The sequence below is a fragment of the Somniosus microcephalus genome, chromosome 31 (assembly GCF_052327205.1).
Source record: "Somniosus microcephalus isolate GS21.2 chromosome 31, FLI_Smic_1.0, whole genome shotgun sequence".
Lineage (NCBI taxonomy): Eukaryota > Metazoa > Chordata > Chondrichthyes > Squaliformes > Somniosidae > Somniosus > Somniosus microcephalus.
The window spans coordinates 9,423,214-9,440,425 of NC_141017.1; the positions used below are offsets into that span (position 1 = coordinate 9,423,214).

At 51.6% G+C, this 17,212-nt stretch overlaps 1 protein-coding gene across 1 annotated transcript in view; it reads right to left on the reverse strand.

Annotated features, from left to right (window-relative positions):
- Nucleotides 1-10,038: 10,038 nt before the first annotated feature.
- The window catches only part of LOC147097566 (hepatic lectin-like), a 78,259-nt gene continuing 71,085 nt past the window's right edge, over nt 10,039-17,212 (reverse strand). The window contains exon 7 of the mRNA XM_085971515.1: nt 10,039-12,985. Within this exon, the coding sequence (XP_085827641.1) occupies nt 12,853-12,985 (133 nt within the window). The 3' untranslated portion in view covers nt 10,039-12,852. The remainder of the gene's footprint in view (nt 12,986-17,212) is intronic.

Below are 17,212 nucleotides of genomic sequence, written 5' to 3' on the forward strand. Positions count from 1 at the left end.
ATTTGTTAGGGAAAGGTCGTGCCTGACTAACTTGAATGAATTTTTTCAGGAGGTAACAAGTAGGGTCGATGGGGGTATCGCATTAGACGTAATCTACATGGATTTTAGTGAGGCTTTTGACAAGGTTCCACATGGCAGACTGGTCAGAAAAGTAAAAGCCCATGGGATCCAATGGGAAGTGGCAAGTTGGATCCAAAATTGGTTAGAGTCATAGGCCTAGAAATTCAGTTGGTTGCGCCAGCCGCTAGCGCCATAAGAGGGCGAGAAGTGGGGCGCTAAGTGACTAGCGACCGGGCGCGGTGCGATCTGCGCCTCTCGCGAAATTCAGTAACGATTTAGCGGCGGTGCAAAATCTTTGCGCGCGCTCAGCTGCGAGCGCAGATCCTGACGTCATTTCATGGTGCAACGCCCTTTGTGCAACCCGAACCGGAAATTCAGTGGCGCCGCCCTATTGTGCGTCTGGTGCCCCCAGCGACTGGTAAAGGGGAACGGTTCCCAGTCACTGCGGGGTACAGGGGGCGCTAATTAAAGGGGACTCCTCCTGCAGTATAAATGTCAGCCAGTTTGCTCCACTCCTTCTTTGTGAGACACTGATATTTGGAGAGAGACAAAGGGAGAGAGCTTTCTGGTTTGAATCAACACTCGCTCAGGTACTTCTGGCTTCAGGCCAGAGCTTTGCACTTGTAATTAACTTTCAGTGCCATAGCATTAATTCGATACATCTAATGGGGACTGTAATGGGTGCAAAAGTTGGCTTACTGCATTGCATTCAGAGGGCTCAGAGACGCCGTGAGAGACTGCCAGTCATGGCCAGACGGAGAAGGGCCAACAGGCATCGGCACAGGAGGCCTTACCCACCCAGGGTACACCGCCAGCAGTTCTCATATCTGAACATGTCTGAGAAGCAGTGTGTTCAGAGGCTGCGATTCAGAAGGGAGGTGGTCACAGAGATGTGCCACCTGCTTCAGAGAGATCTGCAGCCACAGCTGAGGAGCAGGACGTCTCTGTTGGTGGCAGTGAAGATGACAGTGGCTCTCAACTTCTATGCCACCAGCTCCTTCCAATCTGCTACTGGGGACATTTCCAACATCTCCCAGTTCGCGGTACATTGCTGCATCCGCCAGGTGACCAATGCCCTTTTCAGAAGGAGACGTCAGTTCATCTCCTTCCCCATGACCCTCGACAAGCAGCAAGAGCATGCAATGGGATTTGCAGCATTAGCGGACTTCCACATGGTGCAGGGCGCCATTGACTGCATGCATATGGCTTTGCGGGCACCTCTGGAGAATGCCGAGGATTACCGCAACCGGAAGGGCTACCATTCGCTCAACGTGCAGTTGGTGTGTGACCACAGGCAGCTCATACTAGCTGTCAATGCCTGCTTTCCAGGCAGCAGCCACGATGCCTTCATCCTGTGCCAGACTTCTGTGGCAGACCTTTTCCAGGCCCAGCCTCACCCATGAGGATGGCTTCTCGGGGACAAAGGCTATCCTTTGTGCACCTGGCTGATGACCCCGCTCCGTGCGCCCAGCACTCCTGCAGAACAGCGATACAATGACAGCCATCAAGCAACCAGGAACATCATTGAGCACACAATCGGCGTGCTCAAGCAATGGTTCCGCTGTCTGGATCGTTCCGGGGGAGCCCGGCAGTACTCGCCTGAGCGAGTCTCCCATTTCGTTGTCGTGTGCTGCATGCTGCACAACCTGGCTATCTGCAGGACTCAGCCACTGCCAGCAGACATTGGAGGACCACCAGAGGAGGAGGAGAAGGAGGAGGACCAGGATGGGAGGGAGGCAGAAAGTGCAAGGGCCGTCCGTCTGCGGCTTATTGCAACTCGGTTCTAGGCTCCCTCTCAGGGAATGGCTTGTGTCAATGAAGGAAGAAGAATGTAGCCGCTCCGCAAGCCCTCAGCTGATCAAGGCAACCAATACTTCCAAAAGCAAACATGGACAGTGTGATTAAAGAACATTTTTTACTCTTATAACTCTGTGCCCTTCCCGCATGACAAACTAATTCAGAGAAACCCCCCAAACAAAAACACACCAGTCTCGGCCTTTATATAAAAAACAAAAACGCCAGTCTCGGCCTGTTTCTAAAAAATAAATACACCAGTCTTGGCCTGTTTATAAAAAAGAAATACACCAGTCTTGGCCTGTTTATGAAAAACAACAAAATTGGCCAGACCTTCTACTTTTTAACCTGCGAGGGTGATCCGTCTTGCTTCAGGGCATGGTCCCTACCCGCCCTGCAGCTCCTCCTCAATGGGACCCCAGCAGCTGTAGCAAGGCTGGGGGAAGGCTGCTGAGGGTTAGTTGGTGAGACAGCAGATGCCCTTGGGGGTTGGCCTGGACCAGCTCTGGGCCTGGAGGGCCCGGCTGCGGACTGCTCCAACTCAGCTTGGGCGGCAGCAGTCTGTCCTACAGGTGGTGGCAGCTGCAGTGGAGGAGTGACAGTGTTGGCTGCAGGAATGCTGCCAACCTGACAGAGCACAGGCACTCCCTGGTCGGCTGATTCACTGGCACTCGCACGGGCCAGCACTGCAGCATGCGCAGAAATCTGCTGAAGCACAGACTGCTGGGCTGCTGCGGTGCGGCGAGTGCCCCGGCGATGCCTGGCCAAGCCAGCGAGTGTGGCAGCAGTTAGTTCCCATGTGGTCCTAGTCTGTGTCTGGATGACACCAGCCAGTGAATGCACGGCACGACTGAGCACTTAGCTGGAGGCCACCTGTGCTGCCGCGAAGTCCTGCAGACTCCTGGCCTGTGCTGCCCTGAATTCCTGCACACTCCTTGCCAGTGACTCTATGGAGTCAAGCATCATTGCCACTGCAGCCATGAGCTCAGTGTGCCTGTGCTCAGCCTGTGCGCCCATTTCCGCAAGGAGCCGCACCTCCTCTGCGCTCACTGTAGCAGGACTGGAGGCCACACTCTCCCTCCGGGGAGAAGGCCGCCGAGCTTCCCCACCCCTCCCGCATTGCTGCAGCCCGCTGGTCCCCGGAGCATCACTCTCCTCTGACACTTCCCCCCTGCTCCCCTCCAGGGAAGACATGTCCCCAGCATGGCCATGGGCTGCTTCGGCCGAGGGTGTCCCTGATGGGGCGGCTTCCTCTTCCTCCTCCACTAGGTCTGACTCCAACACTGTGCCAGCTTGAGGGGCCGCCTCCTCACCTGGCGTGTCACCATCTGAAAGCAGGAAGGCACAAGAGTTGCTTTAGAGTGAGGACATGACGGCAGCGAGGGAGGCATGAGTGCTGCTATGCACTGCATTGGTTCGATAGTGGCAAAGGATGCTGGCGTGAGGCACAGGTGGAAAGAGAGAGGTCAAAAAGGTGAGGACCTTGCCATTGGTGCCCAGAACCGGGTCGGCATTTCCAGTCGCGACGGGGCCAATCAGCCAGCCTGCCATGATCTGCTCCACTTGCAGCTCTAGGTCGTTGAGCTGCTTAATGTCTGGACGGCCTCCCCCGGTCTGGCGCTGCTGTCTCCGGTTGTGCGCCAGCTTGCCCTGCAATAGAGAGGACGGCCTCTAAGTACAGTGTGAAGCCCTGATCTTGCCTGCACAGCCTCCCATGGTGGAATAGCCCTGACAGTGTGAAGCCTTGACTTGATCTTGCCCGCACAGCCTCCCATGGTAGAATAGCCCTGACAGTGTGAAGCCCTGATCTTGCCTGCACAGCCTCCCATGGTGGAATAGCCCTGACAGTGTGAAGCCCTGATCTTGCCTGCACAGCCTCCCATGGTGGAAGAGCCCTGACAGTGTATAAACTCCTGAATATGGAAGTGCTTTTCATGACAGTCCCATAGCTGCTGGATGAGGGCTGGGCAGTAGGGCTTTCATGTCCCTTTGGCCATCAACTGAGGAACACATGCAGGGATGAGGAAGATACTGGAAAGGGTTCTCACCTTGACAAGCCGAGTGAGGTCATTGAATTTTTTACGGCATTGGAGGGGAGTCCTGGGAACCACGCTGTTGGAGGCGACCCTGCTTGCCACCTCCCTCCAGGCTTTCCGATATTCGGAGGGCAGCGGCCTCCTGCCACCTTCAGGGAACAGAACATGGCGCCTGCGCTCAACTGCGCCAACCAGCAGCCTCCGGTCACCCTCGCCAAAGCGCTGCGCTCTCTCCCTTGGCTTCTCCATTCTCCTGGGTGTGGAGCAAATGAATTAGTACTGTTCCGGCCTTCCCTCAGGGCTGCAGTGTGCAGGGCGTGGCAGCCAAACAATTCCACCCTCCCCCTTTAAGTGCTGACCGGCACCTGACTGTCAACCTTCAATCAATAACACGCCGCACTTGCGCTGCGCCCGCCCTCGGTGGTAGTGCCCCAGATCGCTGGCTTAGCGCCTTATAATACTCGTGCATCGCCTGCTTTAGCGCTGCAGCAACCTCTTGGGGTGATGCAACTGAATATCGGCGAAGGTGGCGCTAAGTTGCGCCGGGCGCAAAGTTTTGTGACCGCCCAGCTGTAGCGCCCCAAACGCGGCTATACCAAATTTCTAGGCCATAGAGTCATACACTTATACAGCACAGAAAGAGGCTCTTCGGCCAATCGTGTCCGCACCGGCCATCAAGCCCTCTCTATTCTAATCCCATTTTCCAGCACTTGGTCCATAGCCTTGTATGCTATGGTGTTTCAAGTGCTCATCTCAATGCTTCTTGAATGTTGTGAGGGTTCCTACCTCTGCCACCCTTTCAGGCAGTGAGTTCTAGATTTTCCTCAAATCCCCTCTAAACCTCCTGCCCCTTACCTTGAAACTATGCCCCCTGGTTATTGGCCCCTCTACTAAGGGGAAAAGTTCCTTTCTATCTACCCTATCTATGCCCCTCATAATTTTGTACACCTCAATCCGGTCCCCCCTCAGCCTTCTCTGCTCTAAGGAAAACAACCCCAGCCTGACCAGTCTCTCTTCATAGCTGAAGCGCTCCAGCCCAGGTAACATCCTGATGAATCTCCTCTGCACCCTCACCAATGCAATCACATCCTTCCTACAGTGTGGCGACCAGAACTGCACACAGTATTCCAGCTGTGGCCTAACTAGCGTTTTGTACAGCTCCACCATAACCTCCCTGCTCTTATATTCTATGCCTCGGCTAATGAAGGCAAGTATCCCATATGCCTTTTTAACCACCTTATCTACCTGTCCTGCTGCCTTCAGGGATCTATATACATGCACACCAAGGTCCCTCTGATCCTCTGTCCTCCCTAGGATCCTACCAACCATTGTGTATTCCCTTGCCTTGTTAGTACAGGTAGACTACCCTTTATCCGGACTTCCGAAAACCGAAACCCTCTAAAAACCGAAGGTTTTTTCGTTCAGCATAAGTCGTGCGTACGACTTACGCTGAATGAAAAAACCTTCGGTTTTTAGAGGGTTCCGGTTGCGGAAGTTCGGATAAAGGGTAAGTCGTGCGCACGACCCCCCGCCAACCCCCCCGCGGACCCCGCCGGCCCCGACAACCGCCGACCCCGCCAGCCCCGACAACCGCCGACCCCGACAACCGCCGACCCCGCCAGCCCCGACAACCGCTGACCCCCCCGCGGACCCCGCCGGCCCCGACAACCGCCGACACCGCCAGCCCCGACAACCGCCGACCCCCCCGCGGACTCCGCCGGCCCCGACAACCGCCGACCCCGCCAGCCCCAACAACCGCCGCGGACCCCGCCGGCCCCGACAACCGCCGACCCCCCCGCGTACCCCGCCGGCCCCGACCCCCGCCGACCCCGACTGACTTACGCTGAGCGTCAGCGTAAGTCGTGCGCACGACCCCCCGCCGACCACCCGGCGGACCCCCGCCGACCCACCTTCCGAAATCCGAAATTCTCCTTTATCCGAAACTCGGCTGGTCCCGAGGTTTTCGGATAAAGGATAGTCTACCTGTACTCCCAAAGTGCATCACCTCACACTTTTCAGGGTTAAATTCCATTTGCCACTGTTCTGCCTATCTGACCAACCCGTCTATATCGCCCTGTAGCCTAAGGCTTCCCTGCTCGCTATTTACCACTCCACCAATTTTCGTGTCATCTGGGAACTTACTGATCATACCTCCTACATTCATATCTAAATCATTAATGTACGCTACAAGCAGCAAAGGACCCAGCACCGATCCCTGTGGTACACCACTGGACACAGGCTTCCAGTCACAAAAACAACTTTCGACCATCACCCTCTGCCTCCTGCCACTAAGCCAATTTTGGATCCAATGTGCCAAATTACCCTGGATCCCATGGGCACTTACCTTCTTGACCAGTCTCCCATGCGGGACTTTGTCAAGAGCCTTACTGAAGTCCATGTAGACTACATCAACTGCACTACCCTCATCCACACACCTAGTCAACCCTCGAAAAATTCAATCAAATTATTAGACATGATCTCCCCCTGACAAAGCCATGCTGACTATCCTTGATTAATCCTTGCTTCTCCAAGTGGAGATTAATTCTGTCCCTCAGAATTTTTTCCAATAATTTCCCTACCACTGATGTTAGGCTCACTGGCCTGTAATTCCCTGGTTTATCCCTACTACCCTTCTTGAGGTTAGCTGTCCTCCAGTCCTCTGGCACCTTCCCTGTGGCCAGAGAGGTTCTGAAAATTTGTGTCAGAGCCCCTGCAATCTCCTCCCTTGCCTCACACAGCAGCCTGGGATACATCTCGTCTGGGCCTGGGGATTTGTCTACTTTTAAGCCCGCTAAAACCTCCTCCCTCCCTGGTTCAGTGGCAGGAAGCAAAGGGTAATGGTCAGCGGGTGGTTTTGTGACTGGAAGGCTGTTTCCAGTGGAGTTCTGCACGGCTCAGTACTAGATCCATTGCTTTTCGTGGTACACATCAATGATTTTAGACTTCAATGTAAGGGGCATGATTAAAAGTTTGCAGATGATACAAAAATTGGCTGTGTGTTTGATAGTGAGGAAGAAAGCTGCAGGCGGCAGGAAGATATCAATGGACTGGTCAGGTGGGCAGAAAAGTGGCAAATGGAGATCAATCCGGAGAAGTGTGAGGTAATGCATTTGGGGAGGGCTAACAAGGCAAGGGAATGCACAATAAATGGTAGGATACTGAGAAATTTAGAGGAACAGAGGGGCCTTGGCTATGGACCAAATGCTGGAAAATGGGATTAGACTGGACAGGGATTGATGGTCAGCGCAGACACGATGGGCCGAAGGGCCTCTATCTGTGCTGTATACCTCTATGACTTTATGCACGTCCACAGGACCCTGAAGGTAGCCAGACAGGTAGGTAAGGTGGTTCAGAAGGCATACAGGATACTTTCCTTTAATATCCGAGCATAGAATATAAGAGCAGGGAGGTTATGCTCGAACTGTATAAAACACTAGTTAGGCCACAGCTAGAGTGCTGTGTACAGTTCTGGCCAGCACATTATATGAAGGATGTGATTGCACTAGAGAGAGTACAGAGGAGATTTACGAGGATGTTGCCAGGACTGGAGAATTTTAGCTATGAGGAAAGATTGGATAGGCTGGGGTTGTTTTCTTTGGAACAGAGGAGACTGAGGGGAGACTTGACTGAGGTGTATAAAATTATGAGGGGCCTAGATAGAGTGGATAGGAAGGATCTATTTCCCTTAGCAGAGAGGTCAGTAACCAGGCGGCATAGATTTAAAGTAATTGGTAGAAGAATTAGAGGCGGGTTGAGGAGGGCTTTTTTCACCCAGTGGGTGGTTGGAATCTGGAACTCACTGCCTGAAAGGGTGGTAGAGGCAGGAACCCTCACAACATTCAAGAAGCATTTAGATGAGCACTTGAAACGCCATAGCATACAAGGCTATGGACCAAGTGCTGGAAAATGAGATTAGAATAGAGAGGGCTTGATGGCTGGCACGGACCCAATGGGCCGAAGGGCCTCTTTCTGTGCTGTTAAACTCTATGACTCTATATTCTACAGGGCTACGGACCAAGAGCTGGAAAGTGGGATTAGGCTGGATAGCTCGTTTTCAGCTGGGACAGAAACGATGGGCCGAATGGCTTCCTTCTGTGTCGTAAGTTTCTGCGATTCGATTAACACGTCATTCCCACTGGATGGTTTTAGAATTCCCAATAAAGCATTGACGGCAGGTGGCAACGGGATGTTAACAGATGAGGAAGAGCTGTGTGAGCTTGGGGTGGAAGGGGCGAAGCAGTGGAACTGGCTGGATGGGTCAAAGAGACTGTGATTTGAGGTAATGGGTGGCATGTGTGAACCGAGGATGATCGTTGAAATGGGTGTGTTAGACATGTCCATTTTATGATATCACAAAAATCATGATGGCCAAGGGAGGCCATTCAGCCCATCTACCTCTTCCAATGAAACCTATGACCTCGCCCCTATCGCACTATTTAACTGCAGAGTTCCTGCCTCCTCTTCCCTACCCAGAGGCCACTGTGTGTTGTTCACTCTGTGTGTGAAGGGCTTTCTGTTGTCAGTCCTGAACCTGCCATTTCCCAGTTTGTACCCGTGTCTCCTTGTCCTGCTCTCATGGGTTAATGTGAAATAATGCTCCAGATTAACCCTTTCTATTCCACGTGGCATCATATACACCTGGTGCCTTCCTCATTTCCCCCCTAAAGTGTGAGGCCCCGAATTGAACACGCTACTCCAGTTGGGGTCTAACCAGTGATTTATAAAGGTTCACCATAACATCCTTGCTTTTGTACGCTATGCCTCTATGCTCCCGGGCACACGTCTCCCTGTAAGACAGCATGCTCACTGCCACAGACTGAAGTCGATGCACAAGAGGCTGTGGAGAAAGTGCACAGAGGTTCCTTTATACAGGGTGATTCAAGGTGCTTTAGAGAATGCACACTGAAAAAATCTCCTTAAAAACTGTATTATGCAAAATATTCTGGTCTGATTTTGATTGCTAAACATGTGAAGAGATTGTAGTTTTTGTTTTACTATTTTGCAATGTTTCAGTAAATCACAGCTCAATCCATCAGTGGGAGTACTGTGACAATGATATACTCTTTGGGACAACCTCCCTGAAAGGGTATGGCCACCTGTTGATGATCCCTTTAAATAACTTCCCTGGATCCGGTTTCCTCGTGCTTCATGCCAGCTCTCCCTGCCACTGTTTACTGCAGGCTCTAAAGTAGGTGGCGACAATCAATTTTGCAGATCGGGTGGTCAGTGAGTATTGCACATTCACTGACGTCACAATCCACCTGACGTTGAGGCTCCCGGCGATAACTGTTAACGGGGGGGGAGGGGGCAGGATTTGACATGCGGCGTTGGATTCGCCTCGCCCCAGTGATAATGAGCCAGCGCCCCATTAGTGCCATCTGCTGGCGCTAATGGGAGGTGCTGAGGTGCCGAATTTTTCCCCCAGAGACTTGGAAATGTTGAACGTCTGAATCAGACTGTGGTTAGCGTACAGTAAATTGAAGGATTCTACACTGCCAGTGAGGAGACAGTGCTACAGTGTTGTACCCCTTTCACCTTGCTTCACTACGATTGCGGGATCACTGAATTTACAATTATATCTATATTGCGTTACCATTCACCTTATATCCTTTCTTTTTTGTTTAAATTAATTATTGTCCTTCAAAAGTATTTTACAATTACATCAAATTCCTTTGCTGCGCATGACCTAATCTGTGCTGAAATATCCCATACTATCCATTCCTAACTCAACCTACAAATAAACGTTTAAAATAACCACTAAATCAGAAAGTCAGTGAACTGTGGGGATTCTTGCAACCATAAAATAGGCTTGTGCGCTTGTAGTGTTACCAGATTTAAAGAATTCCTATGATGCACCTTAAAAGAAACATAATCACAAAAGCGGCCAGCAAGTGATTTCTGTTCTGATTCAATCTCACTTGAGATAATTTTTCTCATACCCAATTCAAAATCTATTTCCCCAGTGAGCGCTTACTCCTTCTGGACTGAAACATGACCTACTGCACAAATTATTCTGGTGCTGCAGGCCTCAGGGTGAACAACAAACCCCTTGTACCATTAAGATAGACATTAGGAATAATAAGAATCTCACTGTCCCTTCCTGATCTCTCTGACTGCTGATAAACAACACACTGATTGACTATGAGACTCAGAAATAAAAATCACATTTATTAAGAATTAAGGTTGCCAGAAACAAGATTAGAGCAAGCAGCAGATTTCACTAGATTATAATACCTAATGTACTGGAAAACAATCTTGCAGTTACAGACCTATCAATCTAATGAGGTGGCCCTGGTACCAGGTAGTCTCCCAGAAACCAGGCGAGCAGCTCACACACCTTCAAGGCAAAGACAAACTGCGATAGTCTTGCTGCAGGATTCCTGATGAGATGATTGTAAATGCCACAGGCAGGACGAGTGATGCGTTGCCCAGTGCTCAATATTGAATATTTCTATAATGAGGTTGGACTTTGTGTCTTCAACCCACATAAACAGAGGTCTGACAGCTCCCTTGGACTTAGCATTTACATACATAGAGACATGGATCTGCTCAAATCTCTACCCCACTCCCTCACTGTGCAGGTGTGTCTCACCAGCCACTGCTGAGAATCATTGTAGATTCGCAAGTTCTGGAATTGGACAGATCGTTAACCTGTCACAAGGGATCAGATTTCATTTTGTTTTGTTTTGGGAAGTGTGAAAGTATCCACTTTGGTAGGAAGAATGGAAAAGCAGAATACTTTTTATAAGGTAAGAGACTAGTAAATGTTGGCATTCAGAGGGATTTGGGGGTCCTTGTACACAAATCACAGAAAGTTAACATGTAGGTACAGCAAGCAATTGGGAAGTTGAATGATATGTTAGCCTTTATTGCAAGGGGGTTGCATGATAAGAGTAAGGAAGTCTTGCTGCAATTATATAGGGCTTTGGTGAGACCACCCCTGGAGTACTGTGTACAGGTTTGGTCTCATTACCTAAGCAAGGATATACTCACCTTAGAGGTGGTGCAACGAAGGTTCACTACTCTGATTCCTGGGATGAGAGGCTTGTCCAATGAGGAGAGGTTGAATAGATTGGGTCTATATTCTCTGGTGTTTAGAAGAATGAGGGGTGATCTCATGGAAACGTATAAGATTCTGAGGGGGGTTGATAGGGTAGATCCTGAGAGGCTGTTTCCCCTGGCTGGGGAGTCTAGAAAAGGGAGCATAGACTCAGGATAAGGAGTCGGCCATTTAGGACTGAGATGAGGAGAAATTTCTTCACTCAGAGGGTTGTGAATCTTTGGAATTCTCCACCCCAGAGGGCTGTGGATGTCCAGTCGATGAGTAGATTCAAGACTGAGATCGATAGATGTTTGGGCACTAAGGGAATCAAGGGATATGGGGATAGTGTGGGGAGATGGAGTTGAGGTAGAAGTTCAGCCATGATCTTTTTGAATGGCGGAGAAGCTCGATGGGCCGTATGGCCGACTCCTGCTCCTATTTCTTATGTCCTTATGTTTACAGCATTGCCGTGTGTCTGAGGGTTAAGGGTTCAAATTGGACCAGCCAGATCCTTTATTATGGTCGGAGCCCATTAGCTGCAAAGAGAGGACTGAGAAATTGGCCAAAAATGGGGAAGCGGTTGGTTTGTGTGCTGGTCTCGGTGCCCTGTGGCTCGATCAGAATTGGAACTCTGGCCTTACTCGCTCTAAAACGGTGAGCTGGGGACATTAGTCGGGTATCCCGATACATCTCGCCAGTCGCAGCCTGACCAATCGCGAGAGCCTTCGACACGCAGCCAGCCCTGGGTAGGGGGGTGTGGTGGAGGGGGAGGAGGAAGGGCAGGTGGAGGTGGGGCGTGGAGGGTGGAGGGGGAGCTGGGAGGGGGAGATGGGGCGGAAGTGGGGAGGAGGTGGAGGGGGAGCTGGGGCAGAGGGGGAGCTATGAGGGGGAGGTGGGACAGAAGTGGGGTCGGGGTGGAGGGGGAGGGGAAGTTGGGGGTGTGGAAGGTGGGGGTGGAGGATGAGGTAGGAACGGACGTAGAGTGGAAGGGAGTGAAAGTTGTGGGGCAGAGGGGGAGCAGGGAGGGACAGAGGGACGAAGGGGAGGTGTGGGGGCAGACTCGGAGGGGGATGGAGCTGGGCTGGCAGCTCGCCTGTCTAGGATCAGATTTCATGGAATCATACAATCATAGAATGATACAGCACAGGAGGCTGTTTGGCCTATCGTGTCTGTGCTGGCTCTTTGGTAGAGCTGTCCAATTAATCCCATTCCCCATAGCCCTGTAAATTTTTTCCCTTGAAGTATTTATCCAATTCGCTTTAGAACGTTACTATTGAATCTGCTTCCGCAACCCTTTCAGGCAGTGCTGTCCAGATCACAACAACTCGCTGCGTAAAAAAATGTCTCCTCATGTCGCCTCTGGTTCTTTTGCCAGGGAGGCGGCATGGAGTGATTGAGTGATTTAATTTGAGTGAAGTCAGGGCCATTGGCTTTTCTATCTACACTCTGAGTGCTGCAGAGAGCAGGAACTGTTGAAAACCCACGACGTCCCTCACAGGAGGAGGAGGCATTGCACGGTTTCCAAGTGGCACTGTGAGTTTGAGATTCCCGGAGCAGCTTTGCTCCAATGGGCCTGAGCTGGAGGGATGTGAGGAAGCAGAACACGCTGGTGTACAAACACTGCACTGGCACTTTTCAACATTCCGCAAAACTGGATCTGGTTCACCACAGTACAGGACAATAGGGACATTCTACCACGTGGGTCTTCGCATTGCTGGACTAAGATAAAGGGGTAAAACTGAGTGTGTCCAGTGGGCTTTGGGACAGTTCCAATCAGGAGAGGAGGGAGGGATAGCCCTGGTCACACACCCACCATACCGACACCAGCTCAGGGCTGCTTGCCCATTGTACATGTACTGAACATTTAAATATAGATTCACTTTCCACTTAGCACTGGCTGTAACGTTAAGCAAAATAGCATTATGGTGATTTTTCACAGATGGAGGAATGTCTGGAACTGCACGGCCAATCATGCCATGCTCCAGTTTCAGAGGCCACAACACAGTCTTCATCTTCACCTTCGCTACTATGGGGCTGTCCACTCGCCCAAAACCTGAATGAGAAAAGAGATGAATAGAACACAATGAATGGACTGTTGGACACTAAGTTTCATGCAAGGACCCTTTCTAATGTACACACTGCCACAAGAGTTTCCACAATAAACCGATGGTTCAACATTTAACAGAGTCATTGTAACCTCTATAACAGTACGATCATGATTCAACACATGGCCAGGGAATTTGCTGTGTCTATCAGCTGGTACAAACATCCATTTATTAAGTTGCTGCCATTTTGTGCACTGCACTAATGTAAGGTGACTTCTTCTTTCCTCTCACAGATGAAGTTCTACTGACGGCCAAATGGTGGACAGATTAACACACAGAGCCAAGCTTCTTAATCAACAATTAACGGTTCATTCTGAATTACTCAGGCTAGGCTTCATTCCCACACTGCAGGAATGATGTTTGTTCAAGTGTGGAAGCAATGGGAAAAGGCAGAAAGTGACCTCAAATAGCCAGGCACAGCATGAGGGCCAGCCTATTTCACTAACCTGTCTCTCTAAGTCTTTCTCTGTCCTCGCTGTTTGCAAAACCTCCTACTTTAGTGTGGTCAGAAACTTTTAAGATTGTTCTCCCTGTACCCAAGTTAAAATGTAAACATGGCTTTGGGTCTTATTGACGTAACTCGGCCCGATACCAACGTATTCATGAGCCTCTGCCCGAGTCACGTAGGCACCTCAGTCGCTTATTAAACCAGCGATGGGAAGATGGTGGTGGGGCAGAAAACCAGAGGCAAATCTCCCGCTTTGATTTTAACTCCCGCACCGTCCAGTATCCGCTGGGCGGAGCGAGTTAAGATCCTCCTTAGATCAACAATGATAAATATTTAAACAGGAGATGGAAATGATACAAAGCAAGTATATTCCAGGAAGAGAAGAGGGAAGCTGAAATGTTATTGAAAATAGACAAGACTATTTGCTGACTCAACATGTTAATGAAGTAACCAGGAACAATCATGTATTAGACCTTGTGTTCAGTAGTGAGCTTGATCTCGTATTGGATCTCCATGTGGGGGAACAGCTGGGCAAAAGTGACCACAACATTATACAGTTTCAATTGGCTGGTAGAACTAAAGGTACTGAGAATCAACAACTCGTAAGCGATTTCAGAAGAGCAACTTTCACTAAATGGCAGATGATTTGGAACGTGTTAATTGGCTAACCCTACTGGGCGGTGATGAGACCGATGTAGAATGCAAATAGAAAGTTTTTAAGAACAAGATTAAAAACTATGGAAGACAAAAATGTACCCAAGGTCAAAAGAAGGGAATGTGGTAAGGAAAAGCCAAGGTGGCTGACTGGTCATGTACAAAGACAAATAAGATGTACAAAAATGTTTCTATAAATTAAAGGCATCTAATTCTCAACTAAACAGAGTTGAGTATAAGGAAGAGCCAGAGATACAAAGGCTGCTATTAGATCAGCTGAAAGGCTAATGGGAAAAGGATCGCCGACATTTGTGGATGTAATGGGAAAAGCTTTTCAGTTATGTGAAGACTCGCAGATCTGTCAAAGACTGTATTGGGCCATTGAAGGATGTTCAAGGACAGGTTACGAAGGACTCACTGGGCATGGCGTAAATATTAAATGAGAACTTTGCATCGGCCTTCTCTCTTGAAGACGATGCTGAACTACTCGAATTGAATGATTTTAATAATAAAACTAGTAATATTAAAATAGATGAACATAGGCCTAGAAATTCATTGACGCCACTTTTGGGGCGCTAAAGTGGGGCGTCCGCTAAAGTTTGCGGCCGCCGCCAAATCTATGCCACTTCTCCGATATTCATTAGCTTCGCCCTACTAGTTCGGGCGAGCGCTAAAACTGCTGCTGGACGCCTCTCTTTGGGCGCTAAGCCGGAGGTGGTGATCGATAGCGCCGAGGCCGGGCGCAGCGCAGGTGCGGCCATCTCGTGATTGACAGCAGACACCCTGGCGCCGGCCAGCTCTTAAGGGGGAAGGGTCGACTGTGTCTGCTGCCACGCCCTGGATAGTGGAGCCCTCCAGCTAGGCCTGAACACTGCTGCTGGACCCAAATAGCGCCTGAAGACATGGAGAAGGCCCGTGAACGTGCGCAGCGCTTCTCAGAGCGTGATCTGAGTGTGCTGCTTGCTGCTGTGGAGAAGAGGCGCCATGTTTTGTACCCGGACAATGGCAAGAAGGCGACGGTCCACGTCTACAGGAGAGCCTGGAGGCATGTCGCCAGCAAGCTGTCAGCCAACAGCGACGTCCCCAGGACCGGTGCTCAATGCCGCAAAAGTTAAATGACCTCATACGCATTGTCAGGGTGAGTACCCTTTCCAATGACCTCCTCATCCTTGCATGTGCACCTCACATTATGGGCAAAGGGACCTGAAAGCTCTAATGGCCAGCCTTCATCCAGCAGCTATGGGACAGGCATGAGCATCAATTGCACATTCTGCACTTAACACACTGGCCAAGCTATTCCACCATGGGAGGCAGTGCACACCAGATCATGGCGACACACAGGCCAGGCTATTCCACCATGGGAGGCAGTGCACACCAGATCATGGCGACACACTGGCCAGGCTATTCCACCATGGGAGGCAGTGCACACAAGATCACGGCGACACACTGTACTTAGAGGCCGTCCTTTCTCTTGCAGGCCAAGCTGGCGAATAATCGCAAGAGCCGGACTGCGACCGGGGGAGGCCGACCCCATATCCAGCCACTCACCGACCTGCAACATCGCGTGGAGCACCTCATGGGTGGCCGGGTGATTGGGCCCGTTGCATGTGGAGATGCCGACCCTGTTCTGGGCAGCAATGGTAAGGACATCACCTTTTGCACCTCTCTCGTCCCACTTGCGCATCAGATCTACATCCTTTGCCACTGTCCGACCAATGCGCTGAATGCCACCACTCATGCATCCCGCACTGACGCCCTCTCCTCACTCTAAAGCTACTCTTGTGCCTTCCTGCTTTCAGATGGTCAAGAGGAGGTCCCTCAACTTGCCAGTGACAGACCCTCCGAGGAGGAGCAGGAGGAGGAGCAAGAGGAAGGCGGCCCATCAGGGGAACCCTCAGCCGTGGCCACCCAGGCCAATGTAGGGGACACGTCTTCCCTGGAGGGCAGCGTGGCGGAAGTGTCGAAGGGGAGTGGAGCTCCTGGGACCTGCGTGCTGCAGAAAGGCGGGAGGGGGGTGGAAGCTCGGCGGCCTTCTCCCCAGAGGGGGGATGCGTCGGAGGGGAGTCCAATTGCTGGGCCCAGCGGCCTCCAGCAACGCAGGAAGGGTCGGCCAGCTCGGCGGCCTTCTCCCCAGAGGGAGAGTCCGGCCTCCAGTCAGGAGATGCTCTTCGCCGAGGAGATGGAACGCCTCGAAGACCTGTCCGCGGACTTGGAGCGCCGGCACACGGAGCTCATGGCGGCAGTGGCACGGTTGCCTGAGTCCATCGATTCCCTCTCTCGGAGTGTGGCCGAGTTCGGGCCCTGAGAGGCCACCAATCGGGCGGAATACCGGGCAGATCTGTCAGCGGCTGGCCAGGTGATCAGTGGTGCTGTCCAGTCACTGGCTGCTCTGCTGCGGTCAGTGAACAGGTCAACACGGGCACTCACTGCTGCCACACTCGCTGTGTCAGCCAGGCATCGCCAGGGCACCCGGCGCGCTGCAGCAGCACAGCGGTCTGTCCCTCGGCAGATTGGTGCGCATGCTGCAGTGCTGGCCCGGGCGAGTGCCAGTGTCTCAGGCGACCAGCGAGCGCCTGCCATCCGCCAGCTTGCCGCCATTCCTCCAGCCGCCACTGCCACTCCCCCAGTGGAGCTGCCAGCAGCTGCTGCAGCGACTGATGCTGGCCAGCCACAGCTGCAGCAATCAACAGCCGCCCGCTCGACGGCCAGACCTCGACTAGGCCGACCCCCAAGGGCTTCTGCCGTCACGACATGTGCCCCTCAGGAGCCTGCCCCCAGCCTTGCAGCAGCCAATGGCCTTACTTTGAGGCGGAGCAGCAGGGCGGGCAGGGGCCACCCAAAGATGGCCAAGGCATCGCCCTAGCGGGCCAAATAGTCGAATGTGTGGCCATTTGTGTTTGTTTCTTGAGGCCGAGAATTGGATGTTTGTTTTTTGAAGGCCGATGATGTGATGTTTGTTTTTGACGAAGGCCGAGAATGACGGCCATTTTAGTTGCCCTATTTTGTTAATCCTCTCCAGGTTGTGGGAGCGAGTAATGTGTTTGAGTGTTTTTTGGGGGTTTCGTCTGTTTTT